Here is an 18,532-nt window from a genome sequence, read left to right on the forward strand (position 1 = left end):
TCACGCTCTGATGTAGAACCTTAGCGTCCAGATGTTATTCAAAGCTTATCAATCGTGTATTTTTTGTCTGCTGCTCCCAGCTGAAGAACCGACCGACCAGCGCCGGCTCATCGAGCATGCCGAGAAGATGGCGGTGCCGAACGCAGTCATGGACTGCGAGCCCTTTTTCTCGAGACCGGCACGAACCCGCAATACCAGCGACAGCTGCTCTGGCGGGCCTGCAGAGTCGCGGCGGCACATCGAGCCCTGGGCTGAGAGCTCCACTCAAGAAGACAAGAGCAGTTTAGTTTAAACTAGAATATGTTCCTCCTGCTCCTTCTCCTATCTGTACTTGATGCCTCATCAATCAATCAATAAATAAATAAATCAATCAATCAATCAAAACATTTTTGAACTCCACGAATTATTGTAGTTCTAATTCCTTGGCGTGGGCTTATATCATTTAATCAATGATCAGCACTGCAAAAATTCTCGCTATGTACGTTTGAAAAGAAGCTTTCCCGCAAACTTACTCTTAGTGAGGGTAAGACAGCTTTGCGGAGCTGAAGATCACTTACAGGCAAGAACCATGGAAGAATGAACACGGATTGTTCTGGGGGATTGCTTAGTGGCGCTTCTTTAGACTCTGTATCAAAATATAAAAAAAAAGAAGGGCTGAGGCCACATGACATGCATGAAGTTCAAGTTAAAAATTTTTCAAATGAAATACATCCGTCCTCTACGTTGGTTGAGGGTTTTTGTTCAGTACCAGAGCTACTTTTACAGCGGTGCGGCAACTCCTCTTCATTGCTCAAATATATTGCCTCATTTCTGTTTGAAGCACTAGAACCTGAAAATTCTTAAGCTCGAGCATTACGATGTAAGGAGTCTATGCGAGCGACTGTAGCTGTTGCTCAAGTCTTGTTCACTGCTCATTACTGACAAACGCGAAGGGAACTTACGGCACCTTTGCCGTTAGGTGCAGTGCGAAAGTGCGAAATTAGTCTGCAATACTCAACTCCTGTTTGATACAACTTAATTACGAAAAACGAAGAACTCGTAAGGGAAAGCGACTGCCCGAGCTTACTTTCCCAGTCAATTCTATGTATATCGAACTACAGCAAATTGAAGATATGCTCGCAGAAAGAGGCGCTTTAAATCACTCTAAGAAATTCCCGTTAAGCACACGACATCCATTCCGAATAACGTTTTAGGCTTCACAGCTGAAGTCCAACGAGCTCAGTGATGAAAGGAATCCGCACTTCAAAGCCTGCGCTGTTTTACTATAAGCAACAAACGAGATGCGAAATAGAGAATCGAAACACGAATAGCAAAATCAGAACATCTTAGTCGGGGGAAGCTTAATACAAGCGCTAATTAATTTCACTACGAAGGCGCGTAGACTGTCCTTTAGAAGTGTTAACAAATTTCGCTTGTATTTATAATGCGGGACTTTGTATGTTTGTGCTTGTATTTCAGTTACTATAGTCGTATAGTCATGGTACTATAGTCGTATAGTATAGTCGTAGATATGACGGACCCAAATAGGAACCTATATTCAGAAACAAATATGAGTAATATTATCACATGTTCTAGCAAATTAATTTTAAATAATAATCTCGAGGGAATCTTTGGTCTGAGACTTTTATTCCAGCTCTATGCTTCAACGCAATCATCATACGAATAAGGTGACACGTTAGCTACCTAGGAAGCAGCAAAGTAAATGAAAAGAAGGCACAGCGACAAATTTTTCTATCTGGCTTACTTCTCCGTTCCGTGCAGCACCCCTCTACAGAAAGCTGCCAGTGACAGAGAGAAATTAGTTACCACAACCTGCATTAATAAAGGACAGGGCGCTGAACCTGGCGCCGACGTTCTTGTATGCAGGCTCCTCTCGTTGTCCGCCCAACAAAAGCAAGCCTCAGAATCGCGGTTCATATTCTCAGTTCTTTTCACTTCTGTCCGTCTACCACAAAAAAATAAATATTAAGTGCTCCACTATACGGTGTCTCCACTATGTGCTGTCACCAAGCATAGTGGATACAGTCGGGTGCTTAGAAAGTAGGGCACGCTCACCCTCAACGCCTCCTTGGCGATGCACTCGACGCTGCCGTTGAACTCGTGAGACCTCGATGCGCGCGCAGCGCCCTCTTCTTCGCTGTCGACATGCGCCGAAGGCGGCGGGCAGAGCATGTCGTAGGGAACGGAGCGTCCGTACTGGGCCACCGATATGGAGATGGTGGTGTTGCGAAAGCAGCGCAGCTGGAGCTCCTGGCCGTCGCAGGCGAACTTCTGGAACGTCTTTAGGGTGCCCGACAGCAGAGCTGTGAATGAGAGAGAGACGAAATCACGACTCATCGTGCTGTGGCGGATTTGGCGATGGCGAAGAAATTTACGCAAGTGGAGTGACGTCATCAACACAAGCGGTTTGATTAAGGTGACGCAGTCGGTACACGTCGGCGTCGGTGTTTAAAAATGAGAAAAGTCATGACAATGATGAGAAAAAAACGCTGAAAGACTTCTTGAGTGGGATACATCAACCAAAGTTTTTCTTCCAATTCTATCTTTCTTCGTGGTGAACGGCGAAGGAAAAAAAAAATCGCCGACTGCGGAGCTCTTTTGTAATCGCGAACATTTCTGGTGGTGCGTTTGTGAAGGACGTGGAAAATAATTCGAAACTAAGGCGCACACACACGATGTGCTTCCCTTCGCTGTGGCGTGTGCTAAACGCGAAGTCTCCGAAAAATCCGGCATACTCATTCTTCAGAAAGGGCTAGCTGGTGGCGAAAGATAAAGGATATTCAAAGGAGGCGGTTTTATGTCCTCTATCTCTCCAGCAACCGAGAACGGCGGACGTGAGATACAGATTAAGGTTTTGTTTTGACGTCGATCTAAATACTGTCCTGGGAATACGCTGGTACTTTTTTCTTTCTCCGCACTCTGATTGCTAATAACATAAGGTGGTTCTGCCAGGTAAGCGGTATTGCCTTTGTATGTCGTACACAAAACCTCTCGCATAGACTTGTTGACAGCTGTCGAAACAACGCGGAAGAGGGCGCTCTCGATAACGTACTCTCATGTAATTCTCACGCGCGAATGCACCTCCACGTGAGTCGTGATTTGAATGCGTGTTTCGCGTTGATATTTGTTATCAAGATGTACCAACTAGGCTGTTGTGCAGTTGTGTTACGATGTGAATCTCCTTGACTCATGTCGGGCTCGCAATGGAGACTATTAGGGATGCATTCTGGTGTGGTGATGTCACCCAGTTATTGTGAGCCGTGGGGGGGGGGGGGGGGGGGGGGATATCTCGCTACATTGCTCATGGCCAGAGCGGACGTTCTGGAAGTCGTTATTCCCCCTCTTTCACAGCACATAGTCACTCGTGCACGAATTCCTTTCTCAGTATTTTGCAGTGCACCTTTCACGTTGCTCCTTCTTTTCGAGCGTCTCGCTGTTTACTGAGGGCAGCGCAAGAAAAAAAAAGCACACGGTAGTTGATCTCGAGAGGTACCTCGAGAAAACCCGCCGACTAGCAAGCAGGTACGGAAAGCGCTTACATAGACTATTTGCGCCATATTAATCTTTCTGCATCGATAGTTCAACCGCTGCTTCTACGGGAGAGGTGAGAGCGAAGAAGGCGGAAGCGCCCTATGCAGAGAATAGCTGGGCGTGGCACAATAAAAGGTGAAAACTAGGCCGCGCCGAGAGCATACGTGCACCAAAGAATGAAGGACGGTGGGGTTTAAAGCATTAAGCACGCTGCATGCAAATATATTACCTTCGCACGCTTCGCGCACGTCCACATGAGAGTGCACGCAGAAGATAATGAGCCAGCGAATGGAGATAGTATTCACGAAATGACGATTACTGGGGCAGAAGCAGAACCTTCGCGAGTGCCGCGTGCGCATTTTCGGCGAATTACATTGTTCTACTGCTCGCCTAAGTGAAAAATAAAGCGACTGAAATGCGGCTTGAGGTGTTGCAATAAAAGGTCGCTGTGTTGAAACGTAACGATTCCAATTGAGTCTCCAGCAAAATTAACTGCAAAGAGGCATCAGCGGAACAAAGCACGAAATCGCACAAAGTGAGGAATAAGCAAGCCCGGAACGTGCCTGGGTCGTCGGAGTTTGGAACGAGGGCGACGGGTTCTCCTTGGGGTGAGCGATAGTCGCGCACCGCTCCTCAATATTCTTCAGGCTGAGAGCACTAATGGAGCCAGGCTGGGAGCCGAAGGTGAGGCGAACGCTTCTCCTCGCCTCTTGTGTTTAAGGCTCAGGTCGGTTCTAGGCACTTCTTGTTGGTTCTCGCACTTTCCAGCGCCGCTAATGCCACGCCTGGTGCTGCCCAAGACCGGCGTGATCAGTTTGAATAAACTGTGAATGCTATCCGCTGCGACGTGTCTCGTGGACCATGTATACCTGACGCCTCAGTTTGAAGTTTAGCCTCGACTTCCTTAAGGAGCCCCAAACCGAGTACAACTCTAAAACAACTCGCGGCAGAGTCAGGTGGTGCGGAGTGAAAGCTTCTCCACTTCTGTGATGACGTTTCAGATAAACAAAAACAAACAGACATACTGAATTTTGATGATTATGATGAATTTTTACGCCCCAAGGGCAGCTTTGGCCAAAGAGGGTCGCGGTATAAAGTGTTTTTCTCCTACACAAGGTGGGGTCAAAGGCCCATTTTACAAGAATTTCACACCAGTTAAGCTAACCATCAGGCTAGGGGAAAGCTTGTACCCGCTGTATCGCTGATGGGTAGCCAGCGGTACTGGGGATCGAACCCCGCACCGCCCACATGCGAGGCGGATGCTCAACAACTAGTTAACCGCTGCGGTTAAAACAAACAAACAAACAAACACACAAACAAAAAGTCGGACAGATATCAGAGTTTCTCAAATCAGCGCTTGTTCCCTGCAATATACTCTCCGTGTTTTCCAACATGAGTCTTTAAGCCTATCATTTGCACACCTTTGACTCTGGGGGACGGCAAAATAGGTCCGGCTGGTTTTTTTTCTCTCATTTTGTTTTCTGTTCTCTGCTGTTGCCTGTCTGGATTTGGCACCAACATACTATGGCACCAGTTTTCTTCATTTTAAAGAAATACCAATGATCATGTGTCAACGCCTAACAGAAACAGTTACAGCGCCCTTTCTTGCCTCGCAATACTCGGCCATAACTTCGCCACAACTGAGCTTTATCGGGGTTCGAGATAATATACAGCTGATGTATTTTCCCCTGCACCAATGTTGAGCAAAAATGTTGCGCAGAAAACAACAGGACAAAGCCTCCCGCGCGCGGGCCTGTGTTGATACGTAAATTTCACCCGACTGCTCTCTGTCGTTGCTTACAAAAAACTTTTCATTTCAGTTGAATTCAGTTCCTAAGGACGTTGTATAGAATGGCGTGGGCCTTGGCTACGGAACTATACAAACACTTACGTATTTCATTCATTTAGTTATTTAAAAAAACTGCAGTCATGATACAAATCACAGCCGCGCCATCAAAAAAAAAAACAGAAAACAGACATAAATACATGAAAATTGAAATGAAAAAATTATTTGCAATACTTTTCAAACCCTATTAACGAGTTTTTTTTTTAACAGCATCGTTAGTACGGCAATTTCAATTATCAGCAGAGCGAGGTAAATTAGAGCATTGAAAACAATTATTACTTTAGAGGTTATCCGGTGATAAATCGGGAAAAGGAAATTTAATCTGCATATGCGACATTTTTTCATCTGCTTCAGAAAAACGGCAGGATTTTTTTTTTTTGTCCCCAGGAAAAAATGCAGTCTTGCTGCTTTAAAATGGAAGACGAACCGTGTAAAACGCGCTCATCGCCGAAACGAAATGCTCCATGCAATTTTCGGAGCACGAGCTGAAAATGTAGAGCGGTTCCAAATAAATTTAGACCTCACGGGCGCGTATCAGCGTTGTCCGCGCTTATGGATCGCTTGCCGGGACAACGCAGCAGCCAACGACAGCTATCCGGAAGCACACTCAATCCTAGGCCTTTTTAAAGCTCTAATCAAAACAGGAGGTTGGCTTTTCGTTCTCGCAAGGATAGCAATAACAAACAGCTCCTAGCGATTCGGAAGTATGATGTGTGAAGCCGTGGCCAAGACGAGAGGCTAAGACAGAAATGAAAGGATATCAAGTTTATTTGTCGATCTGGAGCAAAATAAAGTTCAGTAATCTTATACCTTGCGGTCCCCGGAAGTTTTATGCTAAGTTATGGATATTTGCTCTAAGGAATCTGTGTGCCATGGAGTCTTTAGCTGCGGCATTTATATACCGGAATAGCTTTATTTTAGCCTTTACAGGTTTTTTGTTTTAAAAAAAATGAGCGATGCGTCGTTGCGGTCTGTGCGGGTGGATTGTACATCAATGCAGACGTTATGGGCAACTAAAAAGACAACTTACAACTACGTACAACTAGAAGACGATTTATTAACTCAAATTAACTATTGAACTTTATAGCAATTTTTGGTTTTATGTCGCAAGATTATATCACGAAATTGCAGGCCGTCAACATGGAAGGTGAGCCCAGTTTTTAAGTTTTCTGAATCGGCATTGTCGGTCGCAGTATCGAAGGCGAAAAATGCTCTTTTTGAAGCTGGTTTATTTGACTTTTCTGCATTGCGCATTGAGAAAACGGCGTCGCTCATATTTTAGAGCGATATCTCTACTAGATGCAAAAGTCGATCTACGTGTCGGTGCGATTCTTGACCTTGACTGACCTTGATAAAGCAGCATACCAACCGAATCGCTTTACGTCAAACTACGCATAACAGGGGGTGGGGGTGGGGGGTATACCATGGTCACTACGATTCACCCCGGTGGCCATCTCCACCGCGCAGGCATGACCTTTGACCTTGACCTTTGATTTTGTATGCTTGTAGTGAGTTCGACAACGTCGCTATGACTACCATTTGACGTCATCGGTGACGTAGATTAGTGAATGTATATAAAGCCGTGTCCCCATCGCTTTTGCTTCAGTTGTGATCCGGCGTGGCGAGCGAGCCAGGACCCAGCAACGTATCTGAAGAGGAATTACGACGTCGCGATGCTATCGTTTGACCTTTGGATGTAACCATGGTTAAACCGCTGCCGCTTTTTAATACAGCAAATACAGGCGTAGATTTCATGATCGAGAAGAAGTTAAAGCGATTTCGGCGAAGATATCAAGTGCAACGATGCCATTTTCTAAATATGATACGCGGGAAAGCCAACTCAAGGAGCTTTCAAAAGCGCATTTTGACGCTCGATATTTCGAACCACAATGCTGATTCTGAAAATTGAAAAACCGTACTCGCCTTAGGCGTTGCCAATCTGAAATTTAAAATTTAAAAAATAATTAGGAAACTTTATTAATTGTTTATCTTGTTGTAGAGCTCTATCATGTGCAATGCACCTGCAAAGACCACACGGACACATCTTTCATTGTTTCTTTTTTAAATTAAAACTCCGTAAAGGCTAAAATATGGCTCTGTATTCATGACTACGTTAATATTGTTTAATATAAGGTTTAATAGCAGCATTCTTTGCGTTTTATTTTGCCTGCGAATGTTTCTTCAATTTCCAGTCATAGTTGAACAGCGGACTCCCCCCGAGGAAATTGGTGAGGACACCGGCGTCGTATGTCGTAATGTAAAAAAATCCACGCTTATGTATTGGTCAATGAGTTGGAGCCGGTGCATTTACATGTATGGTTTTTTTGACCACAAAGGTCACTAATGACGAATGTTATTTTACCACAGAAGTCAGAACATCGTTGTCCTTTTTTGACTTTGGTGTCAAAAGGGCCACGCAGGTGAAACGACCCTTGGCGCCTTTTGAGCAGTGTGAGCGTGGCAGTGGCATCCTTTTTGGAGGAGAGAATACTGCGAGGCTGTGTAGCTATCTCTTATACGCCTCGAAGAAGCGCCAGGGCGCCGATATTTTAGGCCTACGATCTACCACGCAGTTAAGCGAGCATGGAAACTTTCAGGTGCGCGCATCTTCCCACCTTTTCTTTTTACTGTTTACGTTTGTGAATTTGTGCGTGTGTTTTTGCAGTCGTTAGGGCGGCAGGATAGATAACGAGTGCGTTGAACGCTAACGGAGCACGTCTGCTGCAAACGCAACGCTTGTTAATGCGCGCTTAATAGAGGTCCACGTTTGGCCAGCTTTGCAAAGTCATTAGCATTAGCTGTTTGCACGCTACCCTAACGGCCTGTCTGGAAGCACTGCGTCATCGATCGGCATTGAGCCAGTAATGCGTGCTGCCGTTGCATCTTTTGCCTTTCCCGTCTTTGTCGCATCTTTCCTGTATCATGCTAATGCCTCAGTATTATTTTGCCCATGTGAGCCCAGTTAGGAGCAACAGCAGACGCCTTCGTTCAGAAACACAGGAATGCAATTCAGTCGTTTCGGCGACGGTGACGGCGCCATGCGGCCTCTTTCTGAACCAGCAAGCCGGTGATCGCTCTTCGCGACGTTGGCAGTGGCTCATGGAGCGTGAACATACGCTAAAAAAATGAGAATATCTTGCTATTCCACGCCGTGCGAGTCAATGAACATTCGACAAAAGAAAAATGTTGGCCCTGCAAGCAAGTAAAAAGTGCAAAGAGCAGTGACTGAGTACGTTGGGCAGGTTAGTGATGCGTTTCAACACCATGATCCGTACGGTTTTCAGCGACATAGTCTGTTGACGCCACGACACCGCGTCGTGATTGCATTCCTGTTCGGAGTTTTATTTATACGATCTTCGTATCGTATAAATAAAACTCCGTATAAATAAAATTCCGAACAGGAACGACCTTCGTATAGAGACGCCGCGGTGGCTGAGTGGTTATGGCGCTCGGCTACTGGCCCAAAAGACGCGGGTTCGATCCCGGCCGCAGCGGTCGAATTTCGATGGAGGCGAGATTCTAGAGGCCCGCGTACTGTTCGATGTCAGTGCACGTTAAAGAACCCCAGGTGGTCGAAATTTCCGGAGCCCTTCACTACGGCGTCCCTCATAGCCTGAGTCGCTTTGGGACGTTAAACACCCATAAAACAAACAAACAAAAACTGTCGTATCGATTTGTAGCAGCACTAAACAAGTGCAGTGCTTAAACACTGAGCGGATGTGAAGTATATCGTTGATATTTTGTGCCGGAGGTTTGCAGCAAACGAATATTTTTCCTACGTTCCAGTGCGTATTTCATTGCATTTCAGCTGTTCGTTACGGCTGGAATCCAGCTTCAGTCGATCCACGTCTAAATTAAGCGCGGCTTTCTGGCCCCAACTTGATTGTGAAATGACGATATGAATGGCAAGAATTTCGTAGTTGTATTTTCATTTCTCGGATGCAATGCTCGAAGTGGCTGAATAACCGCAAACGCCTATTGACAACTGTCGTCTGTTCTTTTGATCACACCGCTTTTCCTCCGCTAGTAGAAAACACTTTTCGAGAACTAGTTTGGGCTGTTCCGTTAAGCTCAAGTGACCCTATGGCTGCCGCTTCAAACAATACGAATTGCATCTTCTGTTACCACATATGTGACTAATGCGCACTGCAGACAAACTAGCCGAGATATTCAGTATAAGATCAGCGCGCAATATATGCGCAGTCCGTATATGAGCTGGTAAGCGGCGTAAGCATGTAGGCGCCAAATATAGCGTCTGACTGTATAAATCAATAAAGTTGTTCTTCAGGCAATAGCTTAAAAACTCAACTGCAGAATCCCGCTTCCGGGTGAGCCGAAAACCGACAAAATTGAGCGAAAAAAAAAGTTAGGCTCTTACCCGCATTCATTCGGCAATCGCCAGCAGGAACACGCCGAAAGAAAAAAAAAAGTAAATGCTAAGATAAACTAGAGTTTAAAGTGTTAGTCGCACTTTACTGTGCCGAGTTTTATTCTTGTGTCAACGCCAACAGAGTTTTCGCGGCACTTTCGAACTAACGATTACATGATCAGATTGAATAAAATTTATTTCGAGCCTGTAATGCAGCCGTACGCAAGCAGAGGTTCTTATTAATATTTGAAAATTACTTACTGCTGCTTATCTCGACGGTAAACCTCACAAGAAAGATGCTGCAACATCAAGAAGCTGCTTTGCTCCTAGAGACGCACGCCATCACCGCCTCATCCGCCAAGTCGAACTACCGCCACGTCAACTATAGGAGCTGCAACGACCGAATCTACCATGTTCATTTGTGCACATCGCCGGGCATGTCTGTGGTGACAAGCGCAAACATACAACCTAGAGCGAATGTATATCTTTGTATATCTTCGCGCTGTTGTAATTAGGGACTGTCTTCGGACTAACCTTACTAGGTGGACAGAAATCGACTTCAATTCAGACAGACTTCAGGTGGCGATCTCTTCAGTGAACACAATACTGGCACGAGTTGACCGATGAAAGCAAGAAAAAAAGAGTCTATGAACACAAGAACCGGAAAACAAACAAATTATTTAAACTCTCTATCTCTAATGGATGTTGTTATAGCTACAACCATTCGTGCACCCTGCGAACTCAGAGCCAGAGGGAGAGGCATGTAAGCGTCCACGGTGAAGTGCCAGCTAAATAAATATACCACTATTAGCAAGTGTAAAAAGCTCTTAATATATGCGGAACTGTTCTAGTAGGTATAGCAGCTCCATAGTCTCACACAATACAGCTTCAATGACGCCCGCCGCGGTGGCTTAATGGCTATAGCGTTCGTCCATGGCCGCTAGATCGAATCACGGCCGCGACGGCTGCATTACGATAGAGGCAAAATGGAGAATTCCGGCGTGCTCTGCAGCGCCAGCACGCGTTAAAGAACCCCGGGTGGTTTAAATTAATTCGTAGCCTTCCTCTATGGCGTCTCTCACAGTTCATGTCCAGCTTTGAGATGTTAAACCCCACAGACCATTACCATTACCAGGACTTCGTTAACTGAAAATTACTGCCGAAGTTTTCGCAAACATATAATGAGAATCGCGATCAAAGCAGTCGCCTTTCTATGGCTCACCGTATGAACGCACAGAATACTAATAAGGTACGAATACTGTGATTGTTCGCGCTGTGTTCCTCAGTGTAACTTCTGTTGCTTCAAGTTATTTGGCATGCTGAAACCGCCAAAATGCTTCCGGTATGTTCAGCCGGACATTTAATCGATATTAAGATGGTCCGGCGTAGTCACGCATATCTAACGTCCGGAAGATGACAAGGCTTATGAACCACGAATATTCTGTTTAGGAAAAAAATAAAGTAAAAAACCTGAGATATTTTAATTCTAATTTGCGTGGTCAAGAGCGCACACCACTGCTGTATTTGCTAGCAAAATGCTAACGACAGCAAAAGCACCGAGAGTGGGGAGGTGCCCGCTCAAAAGACATGTGAGCAGGCGGCCGAAGTGCCTCTTTCCAGCCATATTCTTTCTTCGACTAACGGCACGCTCCAAGGTTTTCTTCGCTTTGCCTGTTTTGTCGTAACTATTTTCTAGTATATACACACAAAACACATAAATTGAAACTGGCAGGTTGATTCTCTCACCGTCTATACCGCTTGTGAAAGGTTCGAAGAGAACGCGGCTGCTTTATTAAAGGGGTCGTGAAGTGTTTTCCGAAAATTTTGGACGACGTGTATATTTGGAATTCTGACCCTTCATTCTATAGCGTACAGTGATTCGTTTCATCGTCCGGGTTGATCGAATAGCGAAAAAAAGTTAATTTCGATTTCCCGGCACGCGTCCTCCTCAACTCTACAGGAAACGTCATCATAAGTAGCCAATCCGAGGCTTCTGTCGCCGACACAACATGGCGGCTTAGCGAGGCCTGCTGGCCCATAGTTGACCGAGGTCAGAGCACTATATGTACTCAAATGTGGCGTCAAAATGACGTCACGCTGCATCACGTATTAAGCGCATGTAAACGGAGAGTCGTCGAGTTTGGCCGGCCTTGCTCAACTCGATGCCCTGACAGAACCACCCGCTATCGAGTTCATGTAAACGAAAGACCCCACGGAGGACGGAGAAGCGTAACCGAAACCGAAACTGATCCCAGGTCAATGACTGATCTATACTCCGTTTCATTCTTAGCTGTCTACGCAGCCAAGGCTACGGTGCCTGTTTGCGATCCTCGTCCGCATCATAATATAGTGCGTCAAAAATAAAAATAGAAATGAATTGACAAGCAAAGTGAACAGTAGTTGATATTATAGTAGACCGATGGAAGTGTTTTATTTTGCAAATAGATTGATTTTTCTTTTATGTTTTCCAGAACCGAGTGACGCAGATTTTTCGTTTTCTCAGGCGCCGGCTGTATCAGGTTTTCGCAGCTGAGCCGGCAGGTCTGTTTGTGAAAATGGCGTCGCTGTCACCTGCTCGCTTGTTTTCTTCCCCCGCTTCGACTTCGAAAACATCTCCTGTTCGCCTCTTTTCCAAGGTGAAGTCTCCAAAGTTTTCTAAAGACTGCAAGGCGGTGATAGTTAATGTCTACGCAAGCATAAGGAAGCTCCACCCCGAGAAGACTGTGCGTGACGTTCTCGCAATTGTGGGCGAGATGACCGGAGCGACTTTCTGGCGGAGTAAAATAATTGAAGCCACACTGAATTCTATCACCCCCCAATTAATGATTCATTGTGTGCAGCATGCGAAAAAATCCGTGAACACCGAAAAACAGCGCCTCTCAGCACGTCCGTTGCCAACTCTCACTTCACTTTCGTTTCCCTGCGGAAAAAGTTAACAGCACGCTTCTTATTAAAGAAGTCATTTCATTTTGATAACAAAAAAGGCCACTTATATATGGCTCGCATTTAGACTTTCTATCTAGAGATTCGCCGAAAAAAGATAAAAAAAGGACAAACCTACGCTGAGGATCGAACCTGGGCCCCCTCACAAAATGAACAAACATGCCCGCGCTTCGTACCACTCAGCCACGACGCGAGGCGGAGTGACACATTTTGTTAGTTTTTTTTTTTGACGGACTACTTCCGTACCTTTGGCTGTGTAGACAGCTATGTATGAAACGGAGTATAGGATCACGTGCTGTTCTTTGCCGAGTAAAGTTCCGTGTGCAAATAATTGTCACACTTTTTTTCGCTTTCTAACTTTCATACTAATCTATTATTTTGGGGTAAATGAAACTGAAAGATATATCAGTTTCTAAGCGTCTTAATGTGACGTAGTTGGGTAGTACTTCTGTCAGCCGCCGGGGCCGCATGGTCGTTTCACGAGCGCAAAAAGGCAACGATTTCCAACGGGCTTTATTAAATGCAGACTCAATATTGCGCTGAAATATTTCGGAATCGGCATGTACAATATTTATTGAATCAATGTAAATTACAACCGGGCGGCTTCATTTTCTTTTCACAACCCCTTTAAGGACTGCGAAACTCTGTCTCCTTCGCAACCAGTCTTCGAGATCAAATTATCTCCGAGGAAGAAAGTAAATGAGGCAGGGCCTCACTTTTCAACGCTGCAGGCGGCCTTCTTTAATAAACCCCGGCGCACGTCGTTACAGGAGCCTTTGCTGCTCAGGGGTGAATAGCTAACGCGTCTCAACGCGATCGAAACCTCGGAGCCACGGGGAAGCGCGGCTGGTGTCCCTTCGCTGCTGCTTTCACAGCTCCTGAACCGCTCTCCCTCAACCCGTTTGTTTTTCAGTTTTTTACTTCCTTTTTAGCGAATGTCGTAGCGAACTTTGTGAACGACTCCCGGTGACATCCTGCCCGACGAAAGCCAGGGAGCTAACCTCTGCTGCCGGCTTTTTCATCGCAGTCAGCGGTGCGATTAAAGCATCGCCTTCCTCCTGTGATTTCCTTTCTTTCTTTCTTTCTTTCTTTCTTTCTTTCTTTCTTTCTTTCTTTCTTTCTTTCTTTCTTTCTTTCTTTCTTTCTTTCTTTCTTTCTTTCTTTCTTTCTTTCTCTTTCTCTCTCTCTTCCTTCGTTTCTTTCTTTCTCTCTTTCTCTCTCTTCCCCTCCCCCCTCTCTCTCTACCTTTCTTTCTTCCTTTCTTTCTCTCTCTCTCTCTTTATCTCTCTTCCTTCCTCTCTTCCTCTCTCCCTTTCTCTCTTTCTCTCTTTCCTTCTTCCCCCTCTTCCTGCCCTCCTTCCTGCAGTCGGCTGTCGCCGCCATTCCCTGCCCATCTTTCGCTCACTCATCTCTGGAGAAATTTCTCTTTTGCGCTTGAACTGTAAGTTGGGCCTTGGAGTCTCTCCACTCTTCTGTCAACGAGTGGCTTGGCCGGCTGCATGAATATTCACTCTCGCCACCTTTGCACTAGCGCTGCCCTTCGCATACCTAAGTAAGCACTGTAAACTCCCCTGTCATTCTTTTTTTTTAACCTCTACGTACCCGCTCTGAGGACACACAGTCGCCACCTACAATGAATAATTAAAAAAGAACGACGGCCTGCCGTGACTTGCACCTCCGTCGCTTTCAGGCGTGTACTCAGGCGTGTACGCAGTTTTTCTTTTTTTTTTTCTGCAATGAAGATTGCGCCCGCACCCCACAGGGCCGCAGAAAAACGATTTTTGAATAATGTTACTGCAGCTATTTTACGTTACGTTACATTAAATTAGCTTTCGAATAAAGCCCTGTGTTCGGTGCATGATAGCCTTACTCGCTGATGTGCCTTGCTCATCAAAGCTAACTTACTAATTGAGCAGACAGCAAAAGATTGGGCAGCCATCGACGTTGCTCAGTTGGTAGAGTACCGTACGCGAAATTCGGAGTTTGTGGGTTCGGATCCCATTGGCGGCATGTGGTTGTTTTCCTTCTGCTTTATAAATAATTACTTTACAAATAATTACCGTATTAATCTCCCACTGATGAACACCACATATTAAAGAAAAAAAAATCCTCTATCTTCCCTGGTTTCGGTTACTGTTGGCTTACGTCATATATTTTACTCACAATTACACAAGGCAAGAGTATTTAGGGGCTCGATATTACGTACACATGAAGGAAGCCGACGGTCACCCAAACATATGCATAAAAGGGTTCTCGCACTGCTTCTGCCCTCACCGCTCGATTCCGTTCCCCGCGACACTCGCGGTAATACAAGACGTACTATGTCCGCCGCTATGGACGAGGGTAGCGCCGGTGAACGCTCTCAAGTCAGGTTACACACGACATAAATACTCTAGAACGTAAAATAAATTGGACAGCCGCTGCCGTAGCTCAGCTGTTATAGCACCGGGCGCGAAATTAGGAGGTCGTGGGTTCGGATCCCACCAGCGGTATGTGGTTGTTCTTTATTCTTCTTTCTAAACAATATTCTTTCAGCGATAAAATGTTACACAAAGAATTTCTCATTGATCAGCAAAATACATTAAAAAATTCTCCTATGATGCTTGGTATAGGTGACTGTCGGCTTCCTTCATACTTACTGACAACTATCTAACCAACTAAAATAGCAAGGTGGTATTTTCCAGCAACATCTTTTTAGCACTCTGAAAGCGCGTACGTTTCAAGAGGTCATGTTTAAAGCGCTTAAAGCCCCCTCAGAGCTGCTTCTGTTTAGTCCCAGCCAGATTCACTTCCAGCTTCGTAAAAAGAACAGCGCAAGTGGATCATTTCCACAAATGGCTCCAAGTCGATACCATCGGATCGCTCGAGGCTTTTTGACTCAATTCACAAAAATAGTGAATGAGGCAGAGCATAGCGGCGAATGTTAGCGTAGTGAAATCAATGAACGCTTCCTTTCTTTTTCTCGGCAGTGCTGCCCCGTATTGGATACATTGGGCTCGGTGACTGAATGAATGAAAGGAACTTTATTGACCACAAAGGGCTCATCGAAGACAACAAAAGTGGTGGGAAGAAACGAGGTTAACGGGCCGAAAAACGAGGAGTGCCTCTTTTGTTCAGGAGCAGCCGCCCGTAACCACCGACTTAAGGTCGAGCTTTTTGAAAAGCGAGCGAGTGGGGCGACGCATCGATTTCTTCGTGGCAGCGGAATGACGGAGGTAACCTGATGAACGCCTCTCTGCAGTCGGTGCCCCCAGTCTTCAAGAAGTATGCTTCCGAAAAATGAATGGCAGGGTGGTGTGTTCGGCTATGGAAGATAATATTGGAGCAGGGGACGGATTATTTCAGGCAAGAATTGCACACAAATCAGTGTTAACCAAGTTTTATCAGGACTCTGGAAATCTTGCACCAATCTTGCACCAATATTGTGCCAATATTCGCGAGTCTAGCGCCAGAATAATCCGTTACCAGCCAACAGGCGATAAAGGAAATAAAAAATGAACAACTGATCAAACCCAATGCCAATTGAAGAGATTATTGCTGCAAGCGGGTTACAAGGTTTCTTTTATACAGTAGAATCATTAGAGAGCTGTGAAGGGTTTTTGTAAGTACAAGTAAAAGTAGAAGAGAGCAGTGCACATTAGGCAACATGGAGGAAAACACGGAGGAAATTGAAGTTAAGTAAATAAAAGAGTAAGTTGCAACATTGAACTGAAAATCTATATTATACAAGCACGCATTTATGTATAGTGATAAAATTGTCACGAGAAAGCGCAGTACATTACAGAACTAGGAAAGAGCAACCCAGAGTATATTCGTTTCAGTAAGCACGAAGAGTTGCTGCAATATTCCAGGAATCGAAAGGATGACCCGGCCGCCTTTTTGGTGCCGGTCAAAAGCATTCTAAACGAAGCTTCCGCTTCCGAAGCCGTTCTTGCTCTCGATCTTTCCCGGCGCTTCGTTAGAGGTGATCGTGGTGTCGGTCGTCTTCCCTGGTGAAGGTCTCGCCTATCGCTTCCCAAGACGATTGTGTTCTCTGTGATGGGCAGCAGTACTTGTGGAAGGTTCTGCCGACGTCTACACCATGGTGTTAGGTCACAGGAACAGAGTTAGCGTGTGAGATTTTCAGAGTCAACATACGGTTCCGAAGGAGGTGCCCCGGGCAGTGCTCATTTCAGGATCTGCTCCTGTAATACCGATATCTATGTATATTCTTGCATCGCACGATGTATATAAATATGATGATGATGATGATGATGAAAAATGGTCATTCCATCTCAAGCTCTGAGCGACAGAGACTTTAGCGTCGCCAGTGTGCACCGGCTGATTGGTCCCGCCGTGGAAAACGCGTAGTTGGCTCAGCTGAAATCGACGGTATCGAGAACTAACACTTATCAGAAACAAGAAACGAGAATTTTTGAACTTGATTTAAGCAGCAACTTGTGCACTAATGAAGGCCCTAGAAGTGCGGCTTTGGACCGATGGAAACCATATGGACAAAATTTGGGGAGAAAAAGCTGCGAAAATGTAGCCGTTAAATGCATTCCTGCGTTAATGCAAGATGCCGCTGTAATGAGATCATGCTGAACTTTGCTCAAACGCAAGTGGTCGAAGTTAATCCGAAGCCTTCCTACTCACACGATGGTGCTCCTATTCCACAGCGCAGTTTAGGCACATTCATCGATTTACAGTTTTTTTTTCTTCTCTTACGAGAGCGTTACCATCCCTACTGCGGAAATTGCGAGCAACGAAAGAAATAAAAAAAATAAAGATTCTTTTCTCCACTTCGCCTAGGCGTCTCTACTCGGACGAAACGTTACTCAGAGAGTGCCCGGGCATCATCAGCGCTGAACGCATGAGTCAGTGTAAAAGTGGCGTCCAGTGTGAAGGCAAGGAGAGAATTTATCAACGAAAAAAACTTAGCAGAAAGGCCAGAGGCGACGAAAGTGCGTTCGCCGGCGTTATGAGCAAACGCGCGGAGTGCTCGACCCACTTCCGGCCGAGAGTAATGGCAGAGCCCCTTTTTCAGCGGCTTTGTGCACAGAGAAAACGCAATAACGACCCTCGTTTTGCGGCCTGTATCCCCCCACCTCCCCTAACTCTCTTCGAGTTCTGGTTGCTCCCATTTTCATCTTGCGTGGCGTCGCATCAGTGGCCATCTTTGAGAGTTGCCCGTACGTATTCTGAGCGCTACTGCGCCTGCAATATTAACGATGACATATCATAATCAAGCAGAGAGTGGTGCGGTTTCAAAGTGCGACGTTTTAAGAGGGAACCGGGGAACTAATCTTGGACAATTTAATAAAGATGTACACGTAGCACGGAGCAGGGCAACGTCCAGTTTCACACCCTCCAACGGAGTGGCAGTGCATCGGTTTTATGAGAAAGAAAGAGAGAAACAGGATTATAAATATTTAACGCCATGCTTGGAGATCATGTTTGGGGAATCGAGGGAACCAAACTAAGCGTTTGACTCAATTACCTCATGTTACCGAAGCAAGAAATAACAAAATCGAATGAACCGTAGAATTGTAGCACTGAGAAAGAAAAAAAGTGTCCGTGTGTTTGATGGCTGCTATCTAAATGGCATCGATGCGAAAGCGCTTGTTTAATATGAAGCTGCTTCCCACAATCCTGCACTGCGTGTCATAATAATGGCAGAGACATCGCGACTGTGTTGTTTCTTTTTTTTTTAGTCCCAATGCAATATATATCCTCGAAGTCAGTTCGTTGTGCTTTAAGCGGCGTGGGCTGGGCAATATTATTTTTATTTCTTTTACTCGCCCATTCCAATTTCTGTCCTCGAAATCATGACGATGGCTGCGCTGAAGAAGAGTGCTAAAGAC

At 45.5% G+C, this 18,532-nt stretch overlaps 1 protein-coding gene across 1 annotated transcript in view; it reads right to left on the bottom strand.

Annotated features, from left to right (window-relative positions):
* The window catches only part of LOC144097040 (protein eva-1-like), a 98,220-nt gene that overhangs the window by 13,699 nt on the left and 65,989 nt on the right, over positions 1-18,532 (bottom strand). The window contains exon 2 of the mRNA XM_077629828.1: positions 2,056-2,303. Coding sequence (XP_077485954.1) covers positions 2,056-2,303 — 248 coding nt within the window. The remainder of the gene's footprint in view (positions 1-2,055; positions 2,304-18,532) is intronic.

Source organism: Amblyomma americanum, chromosome 7 (assembly GCF_052857255.1).
Source record: "Amblyomma americanum isolate KBUSLIRL-KWMA chromosome 7, ASM5285725v1, whole genome shotgun sequence".
In the NCBI taxonomy this organism is placed as follows: Eukaryota; Metazoa; Arthropoda; class Arachnida; order Ixodida; family Ixodidae; genus Amblyomma; species Amblyomma americanum.